This window comes from Dendrobates tinctorius, unplaced genomic scaffold (genome assembly GCF_039654945.1).
Source record: "Dendrobates tinctorius isolate UK_male_01 unplaced genomic scaffold, ASM3965494v1 ptg000003l, whole genome shotgun sequence".
In the NCBI taxonomy this organism is placed as follows: Eukaryota; Metazoa; Chordata; class Amphibia; order Anura; family Dendrobatidae; genus Dendrobates; species Dendrobates tinctorius.
Window position 1 is genome coordinate 77,371,796 of NW_027361671.1, and position 24,218 is coordinate 77,396,013.

At 42.4% G+C, this 24,218-nt stretch overlaps 1 protein-coding gene across 6 annotated transcripts in view; it reads left to right on the forward strand.

Annotated features, from left to right (window-relative positions):
- Positions 1–23,971, forward strand: part of PRRC1 (proline rich coiled-coil 1) — a 38,508-nt gene extending 14,537 nt beyond the window's left edge. For all 6 annotated transcript variants that reach the window (XM_073557354.1, XM_073557517.1, XM_073557397.1 and 3 more), the window contains 5 exons: positions 7,599–7,701; positions 7,969–8,132; positions 8,649–8,752; positions 8,941–9,043; positions 18,395–23,971. In XM_073557354.1, coding sequence (XP_073413455.1) covers positions 7,599–7,701; positions 7,969–8,132; positions 8,649–8,752; positions 8,941–9,043; positions 18,395–18,604 — 684 coding nt within the window. In that variant the 3' untranslated portion in view covers positions 18,605–23,971. The remainder of the gene's footprint in view (positions 1–7,598; positions 7,702–7,968; positions 8,133–8,648; positions 8,753–8,940; positions 9,044–18,394) is intronic.
- Positions 23,972–24,218: the final 247 nt, after the last annotated feature.

Genomic DNA, 24,218 nt, shown 5'->3' on the forward strand with positions numbered 1-24,218 from the left:
TTATTTTTTATTTTTCATTTTCGCGGGTCAACGTTATAAATTTCTGTGACGCATCTATGGGTTTAAGATGCTCACCACACAAATTCCTTGGGAGGGGGTCTAGTTTCCAAAATGGGGGTACTTGAGGGGGGTTTCCACTGTTTAGGTACATGAGGGGCTCTGCAAACATGGCATGGTGTGTGTCCTCGATTCCAGTTTATTTTGCGCTCAAAAAGTCACATGGCGCTCTTTCCCTTCCGAGCCCCGCCGTGCACTCAGACATTGGTTTCCCCCACAAAAATTGGTAAACATGTGGGAAATATTATTTTTGTGTGACAAAACTCTGATTTAAGGATTTGAAAATTGCCACCAAATTTCTGATTTTTTTTTTTTCAGAAATAAAATGGAACTCAAATTGAAACATTGTTACCACTATGATGAACCACAATATGTCATGAAAAGACCATCTCAGAATCAGTGGGATCCGTTGAAGCGATCCAGAGTTGATACCTTATACAGTCATATGTAAAAGTTTGGGCACCCCTATTAATGTTAACCTTTTTTCTTTATAACAATTTTGGTTTTTGCAACAGGTATTTCAGTTTCATATATCTAATAACTGATGGACTCAGTTATATTTCTGGATTCAAATGAGGTTTATTGTACTAACAGAAAATGTGCAATCTGCATTTAAACAAAATTTGACCGGTGCAAAAGTATGGGCACCCTTATCATTTTCTTGATTTGAACACTCCTAACTACTTTTTACTGACTTCCTGAAGCACTAAATTGGTTTTGTAACCTCATTGAGCTTTGAACTTCATAGCCAGGTGTATCAAATCATGAGAAAAGGTATTTAAAGTGGCCACTTACAAGTAGTTCTCCTATTTGATTCTCCTATGAAGAGTGGCATCATGGGCTCCTCAAAACAACTCTCAAATGATCTGAAAACAAAGATTATTCAGCATAGCTTTTCAGGGGAAGGATACAAAAAGTTGTCTCAGAGATTTAACCTGTCAGTTTCCACTGTGAGGAACATAGTAAGGGAATGGAAGAACACAGGTACAGTTCTTGTTAAGCCCAGAAGTGGCAGGCCAAGAAAAATATCAGAAAGGCAGAGAAGAAGAATGGTGAGAACAGTCAAGGACAATCCACAGACCACCTCCAAAGACCTGCAGCATCATCTTGCTGCAGATGGTGTCACTGTTCATCGGTCAACAATACAGCGCACTTTGCAGAAGGAGAAGCTGTATGGGAGAGTGATGCGAAAGAAGCCGTTTCTGCAAGCACGCCACAAACAGAGTCACCTGAGGTATGCAAAAGCACATTTGGACAAGCCAGTTACATTTTGGAAGAAGGTCCTGTGAACTGATGAAACAAAGATTGAGTTGTTTGGTTATGCATGCGCTGTATTGTTGACCGATGCACAGTGACACCATCTGCAGCAAGATGATGCTGCAGGTCTTTGGAGGTGGTCTGTGGATTGTCCTTGACTGTTCTCACCATTCTTCTTCTCTGCCTTTCTGATATTTTTCTTGGCCTGCCACTTCTGGGCTTAACAAGAACTGTACCTGTGTTCTTCCATTTCCTTACTATGTTCCTCACAGTGGAAACTGACAGGTTAAATCTCTGAGACAACTTTTTGTATCCTTCCCCTGAAAAGCTATGTTGAATAATCTTTGTTTTCAGATCATTTGAGAGTTGTTTTGAGGAGCCCATGATGCCACTCTTCATAGGAGAATCAAATAGGAGAACTACTTGCAAGTGGCCACCTTAAATACCTTTTCTCATGATTTGATACACCTGGCTATGAAGTTCAAAGCTCAATGAGGTTACAAAACCAATTTAGTGCTTCAGGAAGTCAGTAAAAAGTAGTTAGGAGTGTTCAAATCAAGAAAATGATAAGGGTGCCCATACTTTTGCACCGGTCAAATTTTGTTTAAATGCAGATTGCACATTTTCTGTTAGTACAATAAACCTCATTTGAATCCAGAAATATAACTGAGTCCATCAGTTATTAGATATATGAAACTGAAATACCTGTTGCAAAAACCAGAATTGTTATAAAGAAAAAAGGTTAACATTAATAGGGGTGCCCAAACTTTTACATATGACTGTAAATTGACAGTGGTCAGAATTGTAAAATTTGGCCTAGTCATGAAGGTAAAACAAATAAAACAAACGAAAAAAAATGTCCAATAATAAAATATTTTATTTTATTAGAATATAGTTAAAATTAATGATAATCAGGGGAGGCCAATGCCAAAATAGAGGCACACCCTGGGGACAACAGTGATTACTCAATATCAATACATCACAAAGAATATCTCATAATGTTAAAAAATAATAAATAAATAATAACAAGTGTCAATACAATATCTTTGTGTAAAACAGCCAAAATACATCGTATAAAGTGTAGTCAAAAAGACTGTGCAAAAGACTAAAAAGATATATACACATCAATATATAGCCACAATAAAGTGCATAGCAGATTAAACAAAAAATAAAAAATAAATTGCCACACATAAAGTGCAATGTGCAACAATAATGAGGTGAATCAACGCAAGTAATACATTGTGCTCGCAATTTTATTCATTGTTTCATCACTTTATTCAAATTACTTGCGTTGATTCACCTCATTATTGTTGCACATTGCACTTTATGTGTGGCAATTTATTTTTTATTTTTTGTTTAATCTGCTATGCACTTTATTGTGGCTATATATTGATGTGTATATATCTTTTTAGTCTTTTGCACAGTCTTTTTGACTACACTTTATACGATGTATTTTGGCTGTTTTACACAAAGATATTGTATTGACACTTGTTATTATTTATTTATTATTTTTTAACATTGTGAGATATTCTTTGTGATGTATTGATATTGAGTAATCACTGTTGTCCCCAGGGTGTGCCTCTATTTTGGCATTGGCCTCCCCTGATTATCATTAATTTTAACTATATTCTAATAAAATAAAATATTTTATTATTGGACATTTTTTTTCGTTTTTTTTCGTTTGTTTTATTCTATTATCCGAGTTGTCCTTTATATTTCCATGGGTGCATTATTATGATTTCAGGTTAACTTATTATATTATATATTGCACTTCCCTTGAGTCATTTATTCTAGTCATGAAGGTGAAAACCAGCTTTGGGGTGAAGGCGTCAAACTATCCACATCATGGAATAGGGGCTGCAGAGAAAACAGTTTTTTTTTTTCCAATTTATCCTCTCCATTGTGGAGATATTAGCTTGTAAAGTTTAGGTTACAGTTTCTGGGGAATACCAGAGATTTGTCTCGGGGGGTGTGTACGTTTCCCCTGCATGATGTTGACCAATCATAAGCAGGCAGGGTCATATGTGGGAGAGAAAAAAAGCACGCCTTTCTCTCTTCACTGATCTTCGCAGCTACTGTGTAGAGATACAGCGGAGCTGAGTTACATCGTTCCAAACACTTCCAGATTTCATATAACGGCAGTCAATCATTGTGAGAGGAAGTCTGGAGCCTGTGGCTTCTTAAGTGGAAAGTTCAGTCACAGACTAGTTATCGGTACTTTTTAGAAGTTGTAGAATACAAGCACTTAGATTTACATAAATGATTGCACGAAGCATCTTTCATTTCACCAGAGCTGTTTAAAAGAAGCTGAGCTGTGATTGAGCTGTGATTGGTTGCTATGAGCAACAGTTTTCCCACTCCACGACAACACCTCTGCAGACACTGACCGGGTGGGAGAAATCTAGCATCCCGGGAACATAAGCTCCCAACCATTGTCTGCCCCCCAGAAAGGAGCAGAGAGCACATAACAGAAATGAATCCCCCCCCCCTCCCATGATCATATCCCCATCACACATCCATAGGCACATCTTACCTCTTAAAGGGATCTCCGGTATGGAAGTTAGGGCAAATCCCTCAGCGCTCTGATTCTGACCCCAGGTTTCTATTACAGGGAACATTTATATGGAAGTCAGGGCAAATCCATCCAGTGCTCTGGTTTTGACCCCAGGCTTCTCTTAAAGAGATCCCCTGTATGGAAGTTAGGACCGTTCCATTCAGCTCTGTGGTTCTGACCCCGGGGTCTCTTAAAGGAATCATTGGTATGGAAGTTAAAGCAATTCCGCTAAGTGCTCTGGTTCTGACCCCAGGCACCTCTTAAAGGGATCCCCAGTACGGAAGTGAGGGGAAATCCACTCTGTGCTTTGGTAATGACTCCAGGCTGTCTTAAAGGGATCTCCTATAGGGAAGTTAGGGCAAATCTCTCAGCGCTCTGATTCTGACCCCAGGATTCTATTAAAGGGATCATTGGTATGGAAGTCAGGGCAAAGCCACTCAGCGCTCTGGTTGTAACCCCAGGACCCGAGGCCCCTCTTAAAGGGATCCCCGGTATGGAAGTGAGGGCAAATTCACTCTGCGCTTTCGTACTGACTCCAGACCTCTCTTAAAGGGATCTCCGGTATGGAAGTTAGGATAAATCCCTCGGCACTGATTCTCACCCCAGGCTTCTATTAAAGAGTTCATTGGTATGGAAGTCAGGGCAAATCCACTCCGCACTCTGGTTCTGATGCCAGGCCTCTCTTAAAGGGATCCCTGGTATGGAAGTTAGGACCGTTCCACTCAGCGCTCTGATTCTGACCCCAGGCTGATGAGATGATGTGGGATATAAGGGTGAGTGCACACGCTACGGATTCACCTGCGGATTTTTCCGCGCGGATTTGCAGGTAAAACCGCAGGTAAAGTGACCTGCGGTTTATCTGCGGATTTGCCTGCGGTTTGACACCTGGACAATGGAACAGGTGTCAAACCGCTGCGGAATCCGCAGAAAGAATTGACATTCTGCGGATTTAAAACCGCAGCAAATCCGCGCGGAAAAAAACGCAGCGTGAGCACTGCGGTTTTTAAATCCCATTGGCTAACATTGTACTGTACAATGTCTGCGGAACTGCTACAGATCCGCAGGACCAAAAACGCTGTGGATCCGCAGCAGAATCTGCAGCGTGTGCACATACCCTTAGGGGTAGTAGTCCGGTAGCTCTGGCTGACGGGATGATGTGGGATATTAGGGGTAGTAGTCCGGTGGCTCTGGCTGACAGGATGATGTGGGATATTAGGGGTAGTAGTCCGGTAGCTCTGGCTGATGGGATGATGTGGGATATTAGAGGTAGTAGTCCAGTGCCTCTGGCTGATGGGATGATGTGGGATATTAGGGGTAGTAGTCCAGTGGCTCTGGCTGATGGGATGATGTGGGATATTAGTGGTAGTTGTCCGGTGGCTCTGGCTGATTTGATGATGTGGGATATTAGGGGTAGTAGTCCGGTAGCTCTGGCTGACAGGATGATGTGGGATATTAGGGGTAGTAGTCCGGTGGCTCTGGCTGTTTTGATGATGTGGGATATTAGGGGTAGTAGTCCGGTGGCTCTGGCTGACAGGATGATGTGGGATATTAGGGGTAGTAGTCCGGTGGCTCTGGCTGACAGGATGATGTGGGATATTAGGGGTAGTAGTCCGGTGGCTCTGGCTGACAGGATGATGTGGGTATTAGGGGTAGTAGTCCAGTGGCTCTGGCTGACAGGATGATGTGGGATTTTAGGGGTAGTAGTCCGGCGGCTCTGGCTGACAGGATGATGTGGGATATTAGGGGTAGTAGTCCAGCGGCTCTGGCTGACAGGATGATGTGGGATATTAGGGGTAGTAGTCCAGTGGCTCTGGCTGACAGGATGATGTGGGTATTAGGGGTAGTAGTCCGGTGGCTCTGGCTGACAGGATGATGTGGGATATTAGGGGTAGTAGTCCAGTAGCTCTGGCTGACGGGATGATGTGGGATATTAGGGGTAGTAGTCCGGTGGCTCTGTCTGACTGGATGATGTGGGATATTAGGGGTAGTAGTCCAGCGGCTGTGATGGGATGATGTGGGATATTAGGGGTAGTAGTCCGGTGGCTCTGGCTTACAGGATGATGTGGGATATTAGGGGTAGTAGTCCGGTGGCTCTGGCTGACAGGATGATGTGGGATATTAGGGGTAGTAGTCCGGTGGCTCTGGCTGACGGGATGATGTGGGATATTAGGGGTAGTAGTCCAGTAGCTCTGGCTGACGGAATGATGTGGGATATTAGGGGTAGTAGTCCAGTAGCTCTGGCTGACGGAATGATGTGGGATATTAGGGGTAGTAGTCCAGTGGCTCTGGCTGACGGGATGATGCGGGATATTAGGCTAGTTTCACACTAGCGTTTTTGAGCGCAGCGACGGCCTGCGCACAGCCGCCGCTAAGCCCCGCCCCCTGCCGCGCCTCCGCCGGTAGCTCCGCCTACCGGCGCATGACGCTGCATGCGCCCTGCGTCCCCTATCTTTATCACTGGGGGAGCAGGCCGTGCGCAGTATGCGTTTGGCGGCGCATGCGTCCTTTTGACGGTACGCCGACCTGCGCCAAATGCAACCTGCTGCAGTTTGGTTGCGCCGGTGCACCGTCAAAAAGGCGCATGCGCCGCCAAACGTATACTGCGCACGGCCTGCGCCCCCAGTGATAAAGATAGGGGACGCAGGGCGCATGCAGCGTCATGCGCCGGTAGGCGGAGCTACCGGTGGAGGCGCGGCAGGGGGCGGGGCTTAGCAGCGGCCGTGCGCAGGCCGTCGCTGCGCTCAAAAACGCTAGTGTGAAACTAGCCTTAGTGGTAGTTGTCCGGTAGCTCTGGCTGACGGGATGATGTGGGATATTATAGTGAATGTGGCTATGCGGAGTGGGCGGGGCTCTACACTCAGCTTTATATACAGCTCTGGCAAAAATTAAGGGACCACTTTCAAATGTTCAGTTTGTCTGATTTTTCTCTTTATAGGTATAGTTTTGAGTAAAATATAAATTGTTCTTTTAGTCTATAAACTTCTGACAACATGTCTCCAAATTTCCAAGCATTAAATTTTGTATTTTTTTTCTGAAAAGGAGAAATGGTCAAAATAAAAAAACAGTGCTTTCAGAGCTCAAATAATGCAAAGAAAAGAAGTTGATAATCATTTAGAAACAACAATACTAAGGAAGAGTTCAGAAATCAATATTTTGTGGAATAACCATGATTTTTCATCAGTTTTCCATGCTTCTTGGCATGCTTGCCACCAGTCTTTCACACTGCTTCTGGCGCAAACATTTAAGCAGTTCTTCCTTGTTTGCTGGCTTGTGACTATCCATCATCCTCTTGATTACATTCCAGAGGGTTTCAATGGGGTTCAGGTCTGGAGAATGGGCTGTCCTTGACAGGGTTTTGATGTGGTGGGCTCTTAATTTTTGCCAGATCTGTATATAGATATAATCATTGTAATTTGTTCTAACTAACCGTAGTTAGTTACTATACCCGGGCAATGCCGGGCTCTTCAGCTAGTGTTTAATAAATCTGGATGAGTGGCTGGGTCACGTTCCTTTATGGCTAGATGTTTGAGGTCTATTAGAACCGTTCTTATCAGCAAGTGGCCTATATCAATATAACTATGCATTCAATGTGTTTTCCCACTCCTTGTAAAACATAAAGATTATTTTCTGGGGTTTTCTTGTGTTGGTTTTTTTTTCACCCTCTTGATTGTTTTACTGCTTTTCTATATAGTAGGGAAAAAGCCCCATTAAACTCTACCATTTAATGTAGGGAGTTGCTGGGAATCCTGTGGTGAAATCTGTCCTGGATAAAACCAAACACTCAGTGGAGAGTGTAATCACTACTCTGGATCCTGGCATGGCTCCATATATACGTAAGTAATGAAATATCAAATCTATCATTATGTACATGTTGATTTTTACTTGTGGATGATGATGGACATAACTCCACATAAGCTTTGTTTTTTAGCTACAGGATTTGTATGGTCTTATTCATCGGAGGCTTGTCTCCGTCTGTGGAGGCTGTATGGCATTAGGTAGAAGTGACAAATTCAAGATTATTTCAAACTAAAGAAAAAAAGGACTAATGTCAATGAGTAACACTGTGTAAATGATCTATCATATGTATTTTATTTCTTTAGGATCTGGAGGAGAACTTGACCTAGTAGTAACATCAAAGAAAGAAGTGAAGGTTGCTGCTGTGCGAGATGCTTTCCAAGAAGTTTTCGGCATGGCCCTTGTTACAGGAGAAGACGGACAGTCAAATATTGCTCCACAGCCTGTTGGTTATGCTGCGGGCCAAAAGGTGGTTTATTTTATTGTTGCATAGATACTAGTGATGAGCAAATGTGCTGGGATAAGGTGTGATCCGAGCATTCTCGGGTGCTAACTACATGTCTTCGGCGTGCTTGAAAAATCTGCTCAAGTTCCCACGACTGCATATTTCTCAGCTGTTTGACAGCTGCAACAGAGCAGCGAGACATGCAACCGCGGGGACTCGAGAATATTTTTCGAGCACGCTGAAGACAACTCGGTTAGCACCTGAGCGTGCTGGGATAACACCTTATCAGAGCACATTCGCTCATCACTCTATAAAAAGTACAAGCTGTAATACCCCACAGTGAAGGAAACATCTCACATTGTGTTGTCTACAAGCCCAGGACCTTTAATTTCCCCTAGTAACTTTAATAAAGTAGCTTACTTGCTGGGCTCGGTGGAGGGAACAGACTAGTTCTTGTATAATCTATTAATAAAACAAATACATGGCTAATAGGCTCAAGTATCATTATAGCACCTTAAATGTAATACCTTCTGCCTACAGGGGGCTCAGGAAAGAATTGATAGCCTGCGTCGGAGTGGAGTGATCCATGAGAAGCAGCCTGCTGTGTCAGTGGAAAATTTCATTGCTGAGCTTCTGCCAGACAAGTAAGCAATGGATATAAGGGCAGAATAACCTCATTCTGCTGGTGTCTCCATTTAAATCTCTGTTATATAGGCCTGTATCATGATAGTCACGTATAAGATGATGCTGTAGGTCGGTATCCTATCGCACGGGTAAGAGGCACTAAATGAATAATCTATGCGCATAGATCATATTGTTATGCATGTTTCAGGTGGTTCGACATTGGCTGTATAATTGTCGATGACCCGGTCCATGGCATACGTTTAGAAGCCTTCACACAAGCCACACCTATACCTTTAGAGTATGTACAACAGGTATGTTAATTTTTTTCCAGTCACATCTGAAAATAAGAAAAGTGATTTTATATGAAGACTCCCAAAGAGTTTGTGTACACTCAAGTTCTAATGATCTGTCCTCTTCCCAATTGTCTCAGTTTGTTCTAACGCTATTAAGATGTATGATGACACCTCTTTGGGCAGTTTTGTTATGTCTGGAAATGGTTCAAATTGCAAAGTGTTTGTAAAAACAAACAACTTTTGCAATTTATTTCTTATTACAAATCCACTCCAATCTCAACAACAGAGGGCTTTTTAATTTTATATAGCTTGCAACTTGATGTCTAGGTATCTGGTCACCTCTGCAGTAGATGGTTTCCTAGTACAGAAGCGTCCCCTCGCATGGTGTTTGCTATACAGCTTTCAGTTTGGCTGGATCCGACCAGCTTCAATGCCGAAACACTTCTCCGATGGTAGGCAGGCAAATTTATTTCTGTTAGGACTCCTTCAGTTGTCAATATGTCCGGTACGTGTGGTGACAGTTTTGACATTTACTGGAGACACTTACACACGTAGACCAATTAAAGTGAATGTGTCTGTGCATACCAGTGCATTTCAATGGCCCATGTGTCTGTGGGCAAAACACACTGACATGTCCGGTGTTTTAACAGCAGCAGCACGGGCCGCAAAACATTCAGCACACGTGCACACTGATGACACACGGATGACCAGTGTGACACGTACCAGCGCCTGGGAATCAGCGGTACTGTTCGCATTGCTCCCCGGTGCCAGGTGCTGAAGACAGCTCACATCACTGTCCCATGCTCTCTATATGATCAGCATCAACAGGGTACAATGTTGAGCATTGTATTCAACTGTTAACAGCGAGAGCAATTGGCAGCTGATTAGAGTATTCAACAGCTGCTGCCTGCGCTAGAAATAAAAATGATGTGGGGTTCCCCTATATTTTTCAGAACAAGCCAGGCAAAAGTGACAGCTGCGAGCTGCAACCCCCATCTTTCTGCTTTAGCAAAGCTGGTTATCAAGAATAGAGGGGTCCCCATGCCATATGTTTCAAAATAATTTAAAAAAACAATGTTGGGCCCCCTCCATTTTTGACAACCAGCCAAGCTAAAGCAGACAGTTGTGAACTGATATATTCAGGCGGTATATTCAGGCGGTTAAGGGGCAATGGATATTGCCCTTCCCCCAGGCTAAAAATAGCAGCCTGCAGCCGTCCCAGAAAAGGCTCACCTATCAGATGCGCCCTGTAGTGATGGCAAGTTGGATTCATATTTGAGTGGTTGGTATCACCTTTATATTGTCTGGTGACATTAAGCCCACGGATTAGTAATGGAGAGGTGTCTATAAGACACCTCTCCATTACTAATCCTATAGTTGTGTTGTAACTAAAGACACTGCCAGAATAAAGTCATTTATTTGAAATAGAACAAAAAGCACTTTTCCTAATTCCACTGAAGCCCTCATCTCCTGTAATAAATTAATAGTAAAAAAACAACCATATCCATCACCTGTCCGTTGTTCTGTCCCATTCTGTAATCCATGTCTGGGGATAATGGGTTTTAACCTGGATGAGGCCAAGATGCGACCGTCCAAGCTAAGAACCACTGAGGAATGACCTGCTGCGAGCGCAGCATCAGTGACCAGCGCTGACATGATCGAGGTTACCGCAAGTCACTGAGGCTGTGTTCCCAGCTAGGCTGAACTGCGGTGACCTCAACACAGTGAGAAAAAGTCAGTGAGTTCACCGCAGTTCGCCGTGAGAAATTTCTCAGAGTTAAAATAGGCAGTGAGCAACCTCAAATTATACCATGTCAGCTCTTAACTTCTTTGGGCTGCTGTTTGATATTGTCCGTAGAAGAATCACTATCCAGCACTGTAGCTTTAATAAAGAACTGCTTATTTATTGGGCTTATTGTTGTAGTTTTGATAAAAATCTTGTTCTATCAACAGGAGATTATCACTAGAGGAGTAGTAAACCTGATTCGTGGTGGTCCAGTAATATCTTCACCACTGATTGACACGTTTTGTGTACACTGTGCATGAGCAAAAAGCTGCCAGTCAGTGCTGTAGTTGGTTTTATACAGAACTCAGCATTCAAGAGCACTGCTAGATCAGCAGGCAACAACGTGCCACATCGCAGTAATCAGGGTTTCTCCCCCTACATTATGCTACTTTTACATTACATAGCAAAAACCTGGTGATAGATTCCCTTTAAAAGGGAATCTGTCACCCCATTTTTGGCCTATCAGCTGCCAGCACCGCCATCAGGAGCTTATCTACAGCATTCTGTAATGCTGTACTGTAGATAAACTCCCGATGAAACCTGAACGATAAGAAAAACACGTTAGATCATACTCACCGGGGGGGGCGGAGTCGGGTGCGGTGGGTGTCGCGGTCCCGTCCGGTGCCTCCCATCTTCATACGTTGATGTCCTCCTCCATGCTTCTCCTTCGGCTCCTGCGCAGGTGTACTTTATCTGCCCTGTTGAGGGCAGAGTAAAATACTGAAGTGCGCAGGCGCCGGGAAAGGTCAGAGGGCTCCGGCGCCTGCGCACTGCAGTACTCTGCTCTGCCCTCAATAGGACAGAGAAAGTACGTCTGTGCAGGAGCCGAGGGAGAAGCAAGGAGGAGGACATCATCGTATGAAGATGGGAGGCGCCGGATCGGACGGCGACACCCATCGGACCGGACCGAATGCCGGGGTGAGTATAATCTAACTTGTGTTTCTTATCTTTCAGGTTACATCGGAGGCTTATCTACAGCATTACAGAATGCTGTAGATAAGCCTCTGATGGCAGTGCTGGAAGCTGATAGGCGAAAAATGAGGTGACAGATTATTATTATGCATTTATATAGCGCCATTTATTCCATGGCGCTTTACATGTGAAAAGGGGAAATATAGACAAGTATAATAAACATGTGTAAGACAGGGGACACACAAGTACATAAGGAGAGGGGACAGATCCCCTTTAACCCCTTAACGACTGCCAATGCGCCTTTTAACGGCGGTAGTTAAGGGTACTTAAACCACAGCGTCGTTAATTAATGGCTGTTGAAAAAGTAAATAGCACCCCCCCAGAGTCGGAATTTCTTCGGGGACTGCAAAAAAAAAAAAAAAATCACATCAGAGGGGAGAGAAATAGTCCCCCGATCTGTCCCCTGTACCTCCCAGTTTCCCCCCACGGCTCCCGGCGTCTTCTTCCTGTAAAGAAAATGGCGGGCACATGTGCGATGCATCTGCCGAGATCTGCAGGCCAGCACCCGGCAGATTTAGTTCATTCATTCCAGGTTCATTTTGATCGCTGTGATAGACTCTATCAAAGTGATCAAAATAAAAAAAGTAAATCACACTCTCCTTTATCATCCCCTTAGTTAGGGAAAAATAATAAAATGAAAAATATATATTTATTTCCATTTTTCCATTAGTGTTACAATTGGGCTAAAGTTAGGGTTAGGGCTGGGATTAAGGTTAGGGTTGGGATTAGGGTTAGGGTTCTCTTTAGGGATATGGTTAGGGTATGTTTCCACCTAACGCATGTTGTAAGGATTTGCTGCGGATTGAACACTGCACACAGCAGCAGCATTCAATCCGCAGCGTCCAGATGTTACAGCATAGTGGACGGGATTACGAAATTACGGACATGCGGTGCGTCTTTCTAGACTGCTGCATATGTATTTATCTGGCGGAGACACTCCATCTCCGCCAGATAAATAACCCAGTCCATGGATAGGATGCGGTGATTCCGCATGTGTTCAATGAACACGTGCGGAATCACCATATGTACAAAAGCCGGCAGCGCTTTGGGCAGAGTTGGGTATCTACTGTGTCCAAAGTGCTGCCAGCACGCAGCGTGAAAACATACCCTTAGGGTTGGGATTAGGGTTAGGGGTGTGTTGGCGTTAGGGTTAGGGTTGTGGTTAGGGTTGGGATTAGGGTTAGGAATTAGAATAGTTAGAATTGGGGGGGTTTCCACTGTTTAGGCACATCAGGGGGTCTCCAAACGCGACATGGCACCACCATTGATTCCAGCCAATTTTGCGTTCAAAAACTCAAACTGTGCTCCCTTCTGAGCTCTGCTCTGCGCCCAAACAGTGGTTTCCTCCACATATGGGGCATCAGCGTACTCAGGGCAAATTGCACAGCAACTTTAGGTGTCTAATTATTCCTGTTACACTTGTGAAAATAAAAAATGGGGGGCTAAAAAATCATTTTTGTGGAAAAATAAAAAAGATTCTTTTATTTTCACGGCTCTGTGGTAAAAACTTTTGTGAAGCTCTTGGGGGTTGAAAGTGCTCACCACACATCTAGACATGCTCCTTGGTGGAAAAAAAAATTCAAAACTAACATGTTAGTCAAAAAGTAGTCAGGAACCAGTTAAAGTAAACATAGTGGTTCCCCCACCGAATAATAAGGACAAACCATCAAACGTGGAGTACTCACAAACATATGTAAATAAAAAAAGAGAAAATTGAGTAACCATAAACCACAAAGAGAAAATATAAAAAATAATAAGAACAATCTTTATTTAGTCACATTAAAAGAGAATATCAAACATTCATAATTGCATCAGAGGTGATTAAAGAAAAAGACAATCCTGATGACAACGAGGGTAATCATCCCCACCTACGGTCAGAGTGACAATTGGCCCTAAAGCCCACATAGATAATTAAGGTCATAGCACATATAAGTTGCTAAATAAACGCAACAGTCAATGACTGGCAAAAAGTGGCCCCAGAATAATATAGAATATTGGTAACAAACACCTATGAGAGCAGCAGTATGTAATACCATAAGAGGGGGGATTGATCGGTAAATACCAAAAATCAAGCCCAGTGCCCGGCTGCCATAGTCACTCACCCATACTATTGCTGTTTAGGTAGGGGGACGACCCACTCGACCCCGACGCGCGTTTCGCCACGGCTTTCTCAAGGGGAAGTGTCTGTCTTACAACATCTATCCATGTTATATAAGCGGCGTCCCAGGTGTGGATAATCAAAACGGCGCATGCCCAGCTGAACCGAGCGGTTAACTTGCGATGCCCCACCGCCATCCCTGAGTCGCGCGCATAGGTGGAAAAAAATGTCCACTCAGACGTCATCAATATGCGCGCGATCCACGTAATATATGTGTTATGTATGTAGCATGCATGTAGCATGCATGTAGTATGTATGTAGTATATATGTAGTATATATGTAGCATGTAGTATGTATGTAGCATGCATGTAGTATATATGTAGTATGTATGTAGCATGTAGTATGTATGTAGCATGCATGTAGTATATATGTAGTATGTAGCATGTAGTATGTATGTAGCATGCATGTAGTATATATGTAGCATGTAGTATGTATGTAGCATGCATGTAGTATATATGTTATGTATGTAGCATGTAGCATGCATGTAGCATGCATGTAGTATGTATGTAGTATATATGTGGTATGTATGTAGCATGCAGTATGTATGTAGCATGCATGTAGTATATATGTAGTATGTATGTAGCATGCATGTAGTATATATGTAGTATGTAGCATGTAGTATGTATGTAGCATGCATGTAGTATATATGTAGTATGTAGCATGTAGTATGTATGTAGCATGCATGTAGTATATATGTAGTATGTAGCATGTAGTATGTATGTAGCATGCATGTAGTATATATGTTATGTATGTAGCATGTAGCATGCATGTAGTATGTATGTAGTATATATGTGGTATGTATGTAGCATGCATGTAGTATATATGTAGTATGTATGTTGCATGTAGTATTTATGTAGTATGAATGTAGCATGTATGTAGTATGTAGTATGAATGTAGCATGTATGTAGTATGCATGTTGTATGTATGTAGCATGTAATTCTTTTTTTTTTTTTTTTTTACATTTAACACATTAGCCGGATGATGGTACTACTACTGTCCCATCATTGGCTAATGTGTCAATCACTGTCATGGTAGCAGGCATCGCCCGATGGGACTTGTAGTCCCATCGGACGATGCCTGCACAGACCACCGGCAGGCCGGCACAGACCACCGGCAGGCCGGCACAGACCACCGGCAGGCCGGCACAGACCACCGGCAGGCCGGCACAGCCTCCCGGCAGGCCGGCACAGCCCCCCCGGAGCCTGCACAGCCCCCCGGCAGGCCGGCACAGCCCCCCGGAGCCTGCACAGACCACCGGCAGGCCGGCACAGACCACCGGAGCCTGCACAGACCCCCTGGCAGGCCGGCACAGCCCCCCGAAAGGCCCGTACAGACCCCAGAGAGGCTGTACAAGGGCAGGAAAGGGTTTTTCTTATTCCGATACCGGAAGTCCCATAGACTTGAATGGGACTTCCGGTATCGGAATCGGCGATACCGATACTTTTTTTAAAGATCGGCCGATACCATCCGATACGATACTTTGAAGTATCGGACGGTATCGCTCAACTCTAGTAGACATGCTGACAATATAGTATCGGTATGTAAAATAGGCCAACATTTGGCCAAAATATCCCGAATGCGGTCCCACTGACAGTTGGATGTAGAGACGAAACAAATCGTATCATCCTTCTCATCTCGCCGAGTGTTGTAATTGGCCAATAAATTAACACGTGGAGTTTTCTTGGCTTTTTGATACCCTCGTTTAATACATCTGTTGCTGTAACCTCTAGCTCTAAATGTTGGCTCAGCTCCCTAGCCTGTAATTCAAACGATCTCTCTGTAGAACAGATGCGCCGTGTTCTTAGGAACTGGCCAGTGGGGATGGCGCGAATGACCGGTGGAATATGCGCAGAATGAGCATGGAGTAATGAATTCACTGCCGTTTCTTTACGAAACAGGTCAGTTTGGATCAACCTTTGATGGTCGATCTTAAATAGAACATCCAGGAATTCGATAGTCGATTTATGCCACTTATAAGTAAACTTCAAATTAAAATTATTGGAGTTTAAGTCACACATGAATTCCTGGAGTTTATCTGAAGACCCCTGCCAAATGACAAAGACGTCATCAATATAAAGATGCCAGCACTGCACATGGTCAGCGGCATGCGCCCCGTCCCCCTGAAGAACCTGCCTCTCCCAGAAGCCAAGAAAGAGGTTCGCATAGGATGGAGCGCAGGCCGCACCCATGGCAGTGCCGCGCTTCTGTAAAAAAAAACGATTTTTGAAAACAAAATAATTATGATGAAGAACAAAATCCAGAAGCTCCATGAGAAATTCACACCAGTGGCCATCCTGACTGGTCATTTCCAAATAGAATTGAACTGCTGCCAATCCATCAACATGGTTGATGGAAGTGTACAATGATTCATTATCAATGGCCACAAGGATCATATCATCCTCCAGGGTAATCCCATTGATCTTATTTAATAAATCAGTCGTATCCCTGACATAGGAGGGCAGCGTCTCGACTATAGGTTTTAAATAATAGTCAATAAATTTACACACCATATCACACAGCCCCCCTATGCCAGCAACAATAGGACGACCTGGAGGATTGACCCGATCCTTGTGGACCTTGGGCAGCAAGTAAAAAGTTGGTACCTTCGGATTCCTTGTCATAAGCCCATCAAAGATCTTTTTAGGAATTAGACCCGCCTCAAATGCGTTATCCAAAATCTTTTGTAAAGACTGGGTAAAGGATATCGTGGGATTACTTACTAATTGCTCATACATATCCTTATTCTTGAGTTGCTTGAAAGCCTCCTTTTCATATTTATCAATAGGCCAGATCACGACATTTCCGCGCTTATCTGCCGCCTTAATAACCACATCATTCATTAGTTGTAACTCTTTCAATGCCGTTCTCTGCCTAGATGACAAGTTGCTCCTTGGTCTAGATTCCAAAATGGGGTCACTTGTGGGGGGTTTCTACTGTTTAGGCACATCAGGGGCTCTGCAAACGCAGCATGACACCTGCAGACCGTTCCATCAAAGTCTGCATTCCAAAACAGTGCTCCCTCCCTTCCGAGCTCTACCGTGCACCCAAACAGGTTTACCCCCGCATATGGGATATGAGCATACTCAAGACAAATTGCACAACAACTTTTCGGGTCCAATTCCTTTTGCTACCTTTGGTAAAATAAAAAATTGGGGGTGAAAAGATCATTTTTGTGGAAAAAAAATATGGATTTTCTATTTTTACGGCTCTACGTTATAAACTTCTGTGAAGCACTTGGAGGTTCAAAGTGCTTACCACACATCTAGATAAGTTCCTTAAGGGGTCTAGTTTCCAAAATGGTGACACTTGTGGGGGCGGTTTCCAATGTTTAGGCACATCAGGGGGTCTCCAAACGCCACATTGTGTCCAATCTCAATTCCAGCCAATTCTGCATTGAAAAAGTCAAATGGCGCTCATTCCCTTCCGAGCTCTGCCATGCGCCCAAACAGTGGTTTACCCCCATATATGGGGTATCGGCGTATTCAGGAGAAAGTGCACAACAAATTTTGTGGTTCATTTTCTCTTTTAACACTTGTGAAAATAAAAAAAATTGGTTGTGAACTAAATTTTTTGTTAATGTTAATTTTTTTCCTTCCACATTGCTTCAGTTCCTGTGAAGCACATAAAGGGTTGATTAACTTCTTGAATGTGGTTTTGAGCACCTTAGGGGTGAAGTTTTTAGAATGGTGTCACTTTTGGGTATTTTCTGTCATATTGACCCCTCAAAGTGACTTTAAATGTGATGTGGTCCCTAAAAGAATGGTTTATAAGAAATCGCTGGTCAACTTTTAACCCATATAACTTCCTAACAAAAAAAAATTTTGTTTCCAAAATTGTGCTGATGCAAAGTATACATGTGGGAAATGTTATTTATTAAGTAATTTGTGTGACATATCTCTCATTTAAGTAGTAGAAATAACAAGGCACTCAAATATCAATCAGTTCGTGAAAGGTGCACAAGTAGGGTCTCCGGCCCATTTAAGGGCATAAAAATTTAAAGTTTGAAAATTGCAAAATTTTAAATTTTTTTGCCATATTTCCGTTTTTTTTTCCCATAAATAATCACAAGTCATAGCGAAGAAATTTTACCACTAGCATGAAGTACAATTTATCATGAAAAAACAGTCTGAGAATCACCGGGTTCCATAGAAGCGTTCCAGAGTTATAGCCTCATAAAGTGACAGTGGTCAGAATTGTAAAAATTGGCTTGGTCATTAAGTACCAAATTGGCTCTTTCACTAAGGGGTTAAAGCAGTTCAGTCATCAGATTTTCACAATACATAATGGAAGTAGCGCTTCCAGCAATTCTGTTATTGCCTAGTCCCTTATCAATTTGCTTGTGGTATAGGGTGGATGTATATAAATACTTACTGATTGTCGTCTTGTCCAGTGTCTGTCACTCCTACTGACCCATAGTAAAACATTTCGTACTCTTCTTCCTCCCACTATATAGGCTCAGAATCTCACCCCACAAGACTACAACCTCCGGTGGTCTGGCCTGTCTGTAACAGTGGGCGAAGTGCTGGAGAGAAGTATACCCCACGTCAGCAGGACTGATTGGCACGTGGCATTCACAGGCATGTCGCGCAGGCAGATGATCTACAGCGCGGCCAAAGCCCTCGCAGGAATGTACAAGCAGCGTCTCCCACCAAGAATTCTCTGAACACAACCTGACGCGACATCTTTTTATATAATTCTGAGTTTTTAAGATCTGAAATTGAGACCAAACAACTCGGAACAGTAGTTCTCTATTGTTTAAGGGAAACCTAAAACGCTGCAGAATCCAATCTTTTGTACAATCGAGAGGTTACATTTGTTAAATACACTTCCAGATGTTTAGCAATGTATTGTCCCCGTCCCTTCCTGCACCCGCGATGTCTGTATGTGCTCAGCTGTAGAGGTGATGGTGGAAGGCCGGGCTTCTTAGCAGAGGAGTATATACCATATACTGCCTGTACGTCCTTCATTAGATATTAGATAGAAGTAACTCACCAAGCTTTACGTCTTATGTGTCAGTGTATATAATACACAGTGTGTGTCTGTTCTTGTCAATATGTGCAGATCACACAGCTCGGAATATGTATCGGATTCTGTTGCACCTTTATTACTGTTCTGGTTGATATTGCAGTAAATAAATATGGACGCCTTCAGGTGCATTTTTTTTTGTTATTTAAATGCAACCAATTTTGGCAAAAAAAATCATTCTTGCAGTTGTGTTTCATTAATACTTTTTGCTGCGTTCGGCTTCTACGTTTCACTGCACATAGCTGGCTGCAGAGTTAACAGTCAATCCGTCAGTGAGCTCGTCATGGCGGCTGCTAAACTTTTGGCAATAAATTAATTCGGGAGTACAAAGGCTGAATTCAGACTTCAGTGTCTCACGGTGCTTATTCGGACTGTAATGCCTGAAATAACCACAGGTCTCAAGAGACAATCAATTTGGAAGTCACGATCCAAACTCAGCACGTGAAATACGAACTTCTGGATAAAGCCAAAGGGTGAGCTCATCCTGCAGTCAAAATAAGCTCACTGATGGTTTCATAGTTATCTCATTCTACAATCAACTATGTACAGTGTGACCCTGGGTCTGTACCAGCTTAAGGGTGCAACAATTTAAGTAAGTGCCTGTATTTAAGTAAAAAAAAAATTAACTCTGAAGGTGTCCATATCCTTATAATGGCAAAAACCATATCAATGTAGCTGTTACAGTAGTGACCTTGAAGCAAAGCCTGGCATCCTTCAGATTTCAGTTTAGAAATGGATATGTCTGTTAGCTGATCACTAGTTGATGCCAATGATGTCCTGTGATATCAGGGATGGTTTATCTTTATTTTGGTCCTCAGGGACTAATTCATACACTCAATGGTTCACAGGGGGATTTTCTCCAACACCAAAGAAAAGTAGTTAAAAGTAGCTAGGACTAAGGGTTTTTCTACCCAAAACGCATAAGCCGTATGGATTTTCTTTTTTCATATGTGCACAGCATCCCAATTTTTTTATATCCTATATGATTAAAGGCTAAGTTTTAAATTCTTTCCTTTGGAGCTCCAGAACATGTCCTTTTGGACCATTGAGAGCTATTTAATAGTCAAAAATGGTAAATCCAGCTGTACAAGTATATAAAAGTATCAAACTTATTAGGTAAATTAAAAATAAGATGACATCATGGTATAGTCACAGCCCCGGTTTGGGGAGATGAGGCAGACGTGTTTCAGACCCCAGGTCTTTAATCAATGCTGATTGCAACGCGTCTCCCTATCATCTCCTCAAGTCAGAGCTGTGACTAACATGCTGTCTTCTTATTTTCAATTTACCTAATAAATTTGCTTTTATATACATCAGATTTTTGAAGCTGGATTTACCATTTTTCACTATTGATTGATCTTCCTGCGGCACTGATGGGTTTTCTGATCTCTGGACTCCGCTATGGGTGAGCTGACATCCCCGTTCTTATCTTTATCCTATTGAGAGCTATTTCACCTGGAAGCCAGATGAGTGTCTTCCCCGGAGACCGCAGCGTGTCTTCCCCGGAGACCGCAGCGTGTCTTCCCCGGAGACCGCAGCGTGTCTTCCCCGGAGACCGCAGCGTGTCTTCCCCGGAGACCGCAGCGTGTCTTCCCCGGAGACCGCAGCGTGTCTTCCCCGGAGACCGCAGCGTGTCTTCCCCGGAGACCGCAGCGTGTCTTCCCCGGAGACCGCAGCGTGTCTTCCCCGGAAGTCTCCTGGGGATGGGCTGAATTAGCGCTTTATCTACTAATTCTGACTGTTCATAATTCCTTTTTGGTCCAAAGGGATTGTAGTGATGTCAAACAAGCATATGATCTTTGGACTGATCCTTCACAACACATGCAACAGAAATCAATCGCACTTTCCCTTTCTATCCGAATGTACATACAGTATGATGCTATTGGTATAGCCTTATGTCTTTGCTTCAGATGGAAAACTGTCAGTGCCTATTCAGGTTATGGCTCAGACTCCATGCAGCAAGTCGTGTGTTAACGATGCGGGGTCTTGTGTTCCACCTCTAAGTAATCCAAAATTAAACTGATATATCGCACCTCCTCGCGGTATGAATAGTTGAAAGCTTTGCTTTAGAGTAATTTCATAGCCCATGGCATTATCCGCTGCTGAGAATATCTCCTTTGGGTCCTGTACATGTGACCAGAAAGATACCAGAGGAATTTACAGTAGTGTGTATTCTGTGTCTGATCACCAATCTGCATAATATGGTCTCACAATTTGTTATGCAAAAGTCGGACAGCAGAGATTAACCTTACAGAAGAATACAGATTAAATTGAGTCACTACAACTTTGTTTCCATCTTTCCCATTCTCCTCTTTTTTTGTGCAGTAATGTTGTGGCTTTGTACATGACTATCGCCATATATGAATGTAGCGCATAATAATAATTTTCTAAGGATGAGTGCAGACAGGATTGGCCGCAGATTTGTGCTGCCGGCCTGCGGTACGCTACTGTACAGTATACATTACAGTATAGTTGGCAGGGGTTTTGAACACTTCATCCACATATAGGAGAAGAAAAATTGATGGAAAAATGAAGCCTTCTGCAGATTTCTCAGCTAGCTCCACACTTCTAAGGGCACATCCACACATCAGATTTGTTTTTGTTATTTGTCCTCTGTGATATTAATTTTACTTCCATTTTTTCCATCTTTAAAAACCTGAGGCAATCTGCCCTATTCTGATTCACAGAATAGAACGGAGTCTAAATGGAACAGACACAGGGATCTATTAAAAAATGGATGTACAATTGGTAATATTAAAAATGGACAGAACACGCAAGTGAAAAACTGATGATAATGCATGTAAAAGTGCTGCAGAATAAGATAGCATAATTCTAATAATAATGTCCTTGCTCTGATTTCTGTAGTCCCAGTGGGCATTGTATTAGATAACTGGGCATTTAATTTCGTTTTAATAATTCTGATTATGATGCCATAGTGAAAAATACTTATAACGTTTGAAAACTAATCTTTTTTTTTTTTTTTCCTTTTTATCAATGAATTTTTAAAATCATATCATGTCGTCCGCTTTATTTATAATATTTACATATGGACATATTTTTTTTACTTTGATTATGATTTTTACAGGTGCAGTTGTGGGGTTCCCCCTGCATCAAATATTGATCACTTATCCACGTGTTCTTATTGGCTTGAGCTGGATAAAGAAAAACACCGCTGATCTGGTCTTTGTTGACAGGCTGCAGGGGTGACCACTGCAGCTAATCACTGGGCTCAGAGGCTGTCTAAATTGTCATCACTACTTAGCCAGTAATTTGCTCGAACGGGCGTATGTGCTATATATAATCACAATGTCACCGCTGGATCCTGTTGCCAAAAAAGCATGGGTGAAGACATGGGGCGGGTGATCTTTTTTTATTTTTTATCTTCACCTAGCGCAGGCCACTAGTTATAGATGTATTCCCCGAAACTCCATTACATTTATGGGATCCATAACTGGGACCTCCAGTGAATAAGAGAATGTTTGATCCTGAACCCAATCCTGCTCAGAAGGTTGAATAAAGCAGTGGTCATGGATGCACACTCCATCGCTCTATTCAAAGTCTATGGGATTGGCAGAGATAATCAAGCGCTCTGCTTTAGTAGACTTTGATTCGAGTAGTAGCGCACATGTATGACCACCGCTCCTTTCAAACTCCTGCAAAATGGGTGCCTGAGGACCCCGATTTTAGTAATCCATTAGATCACCACTGATGAACATCTACTACCTGTAATGACAGCAGCCTCACAGAACTTTGGTACGGTTAGAGGCTGAGCCCCATGGCCAGCCAAAAAGAATCTTGTACTATTGCCATGTACAAATGTGCAAATATGGAACTTCTTTATTGTTTGAAGGACGCATCTACTTAGTATGGGAAACTGAGCTGGGTCAGGTACTGCAGTTACTGAAATCAAAATACCCATCAAGTAAAACGTTCCTCCAGAAGTGAAAAAGCTGCTCGTCACTCTGCCTTGAAAATATCGTTTTAAATATTACTAGTGGAAAATATTAACATTTCTGGAACCTGTTTTTTTGTGGGCACCTTGATAAGTAGCGTGCAAGTTCCTATGTTTCAAATGCAATGTCGCAACGTACTGTCCTTGAGGGAAACATATCCCAATGGGATTTGTGAAAGTGTTTTCGGCAGAGAATTTGCGTGAAACACTTTGAAATCATTATTTGCTCTACTTTTCTTCAATCAGTGATTTCTAATTCTTAACTAATTGACTTCTTATTGTGAACAACAACAAAATACATGTAACCAAGCCGGGATGTTCACTGCTACTTCACAGTCATTGCAGGAATAATTGCTAAAATCAGCCATTGGTTCCAGCCAACACATATGGGCAGGTCATTCCCGGTAGCCCCGGTGGAGATGGTGAAATTCAGCAGTACAGTAATTATTATGCAAGTTTGCCATATTTTATAAGGTTGCTGTTCCTTGCGGCTTTGTAGGTTTATTACAACCAGGAGAAAATTTCAATTTGTGATACCCACAGGATTTCGAACATCGCTATACTTCCTAATATTTTATATGACCCTATTAAGGTAATTGCTTGCTAAGATCCTCTTAGCAGATGAGTTAACTTTTCTATATTCAAGTGGATTTTGCCTTTTAAAACCACATTTTTACATGCTAATTATGCAGTTATAGCATCTATAATAATCAGTCCAGATTTTAATTATTTGTCTAGTGTTATATCTAAAGTGATATATATATGAGTGTGTGTCTGTGTGTGTATATATATATATATATATATATATATATATATATATATATATATATATATAAAAAAAATTTCCCATTCGAGGAAGAGAAATAAGCAGAGTTTTTGATGCAGAAGCTCAAATGACTGTGGGTTGAATATATTGCTTTTAATCTTATACATTAGCTTTAAATCTAGTTGCCTAAAACTGATTTTAGAATTTGTTTCCTACTCCGTTCAGAATATACTTGCTGCCAGTGGCCTATTATGTGTATCCTCTTTAAATAAACCTTTTTACAGTTAGATTGGTTTCCAGTTCCTTTGTTTCTCAAGTGAAAGTTTGAATGGATATCACGGGTTTTTACATTAATTTCTAAATATTTTACCAATGCCCTGTAAAAATATTTAGCATATACATAATTTATTTTAAATACAGTCTACATCTCTATAGCATCAAAAAGAGGAGGGAAACATTGTAAGGGCTCATTCACACCAGTTTTTTTGGTATGGGTGCTCTCGGTTATCTTTACATTCAATGTACCTTTTCACT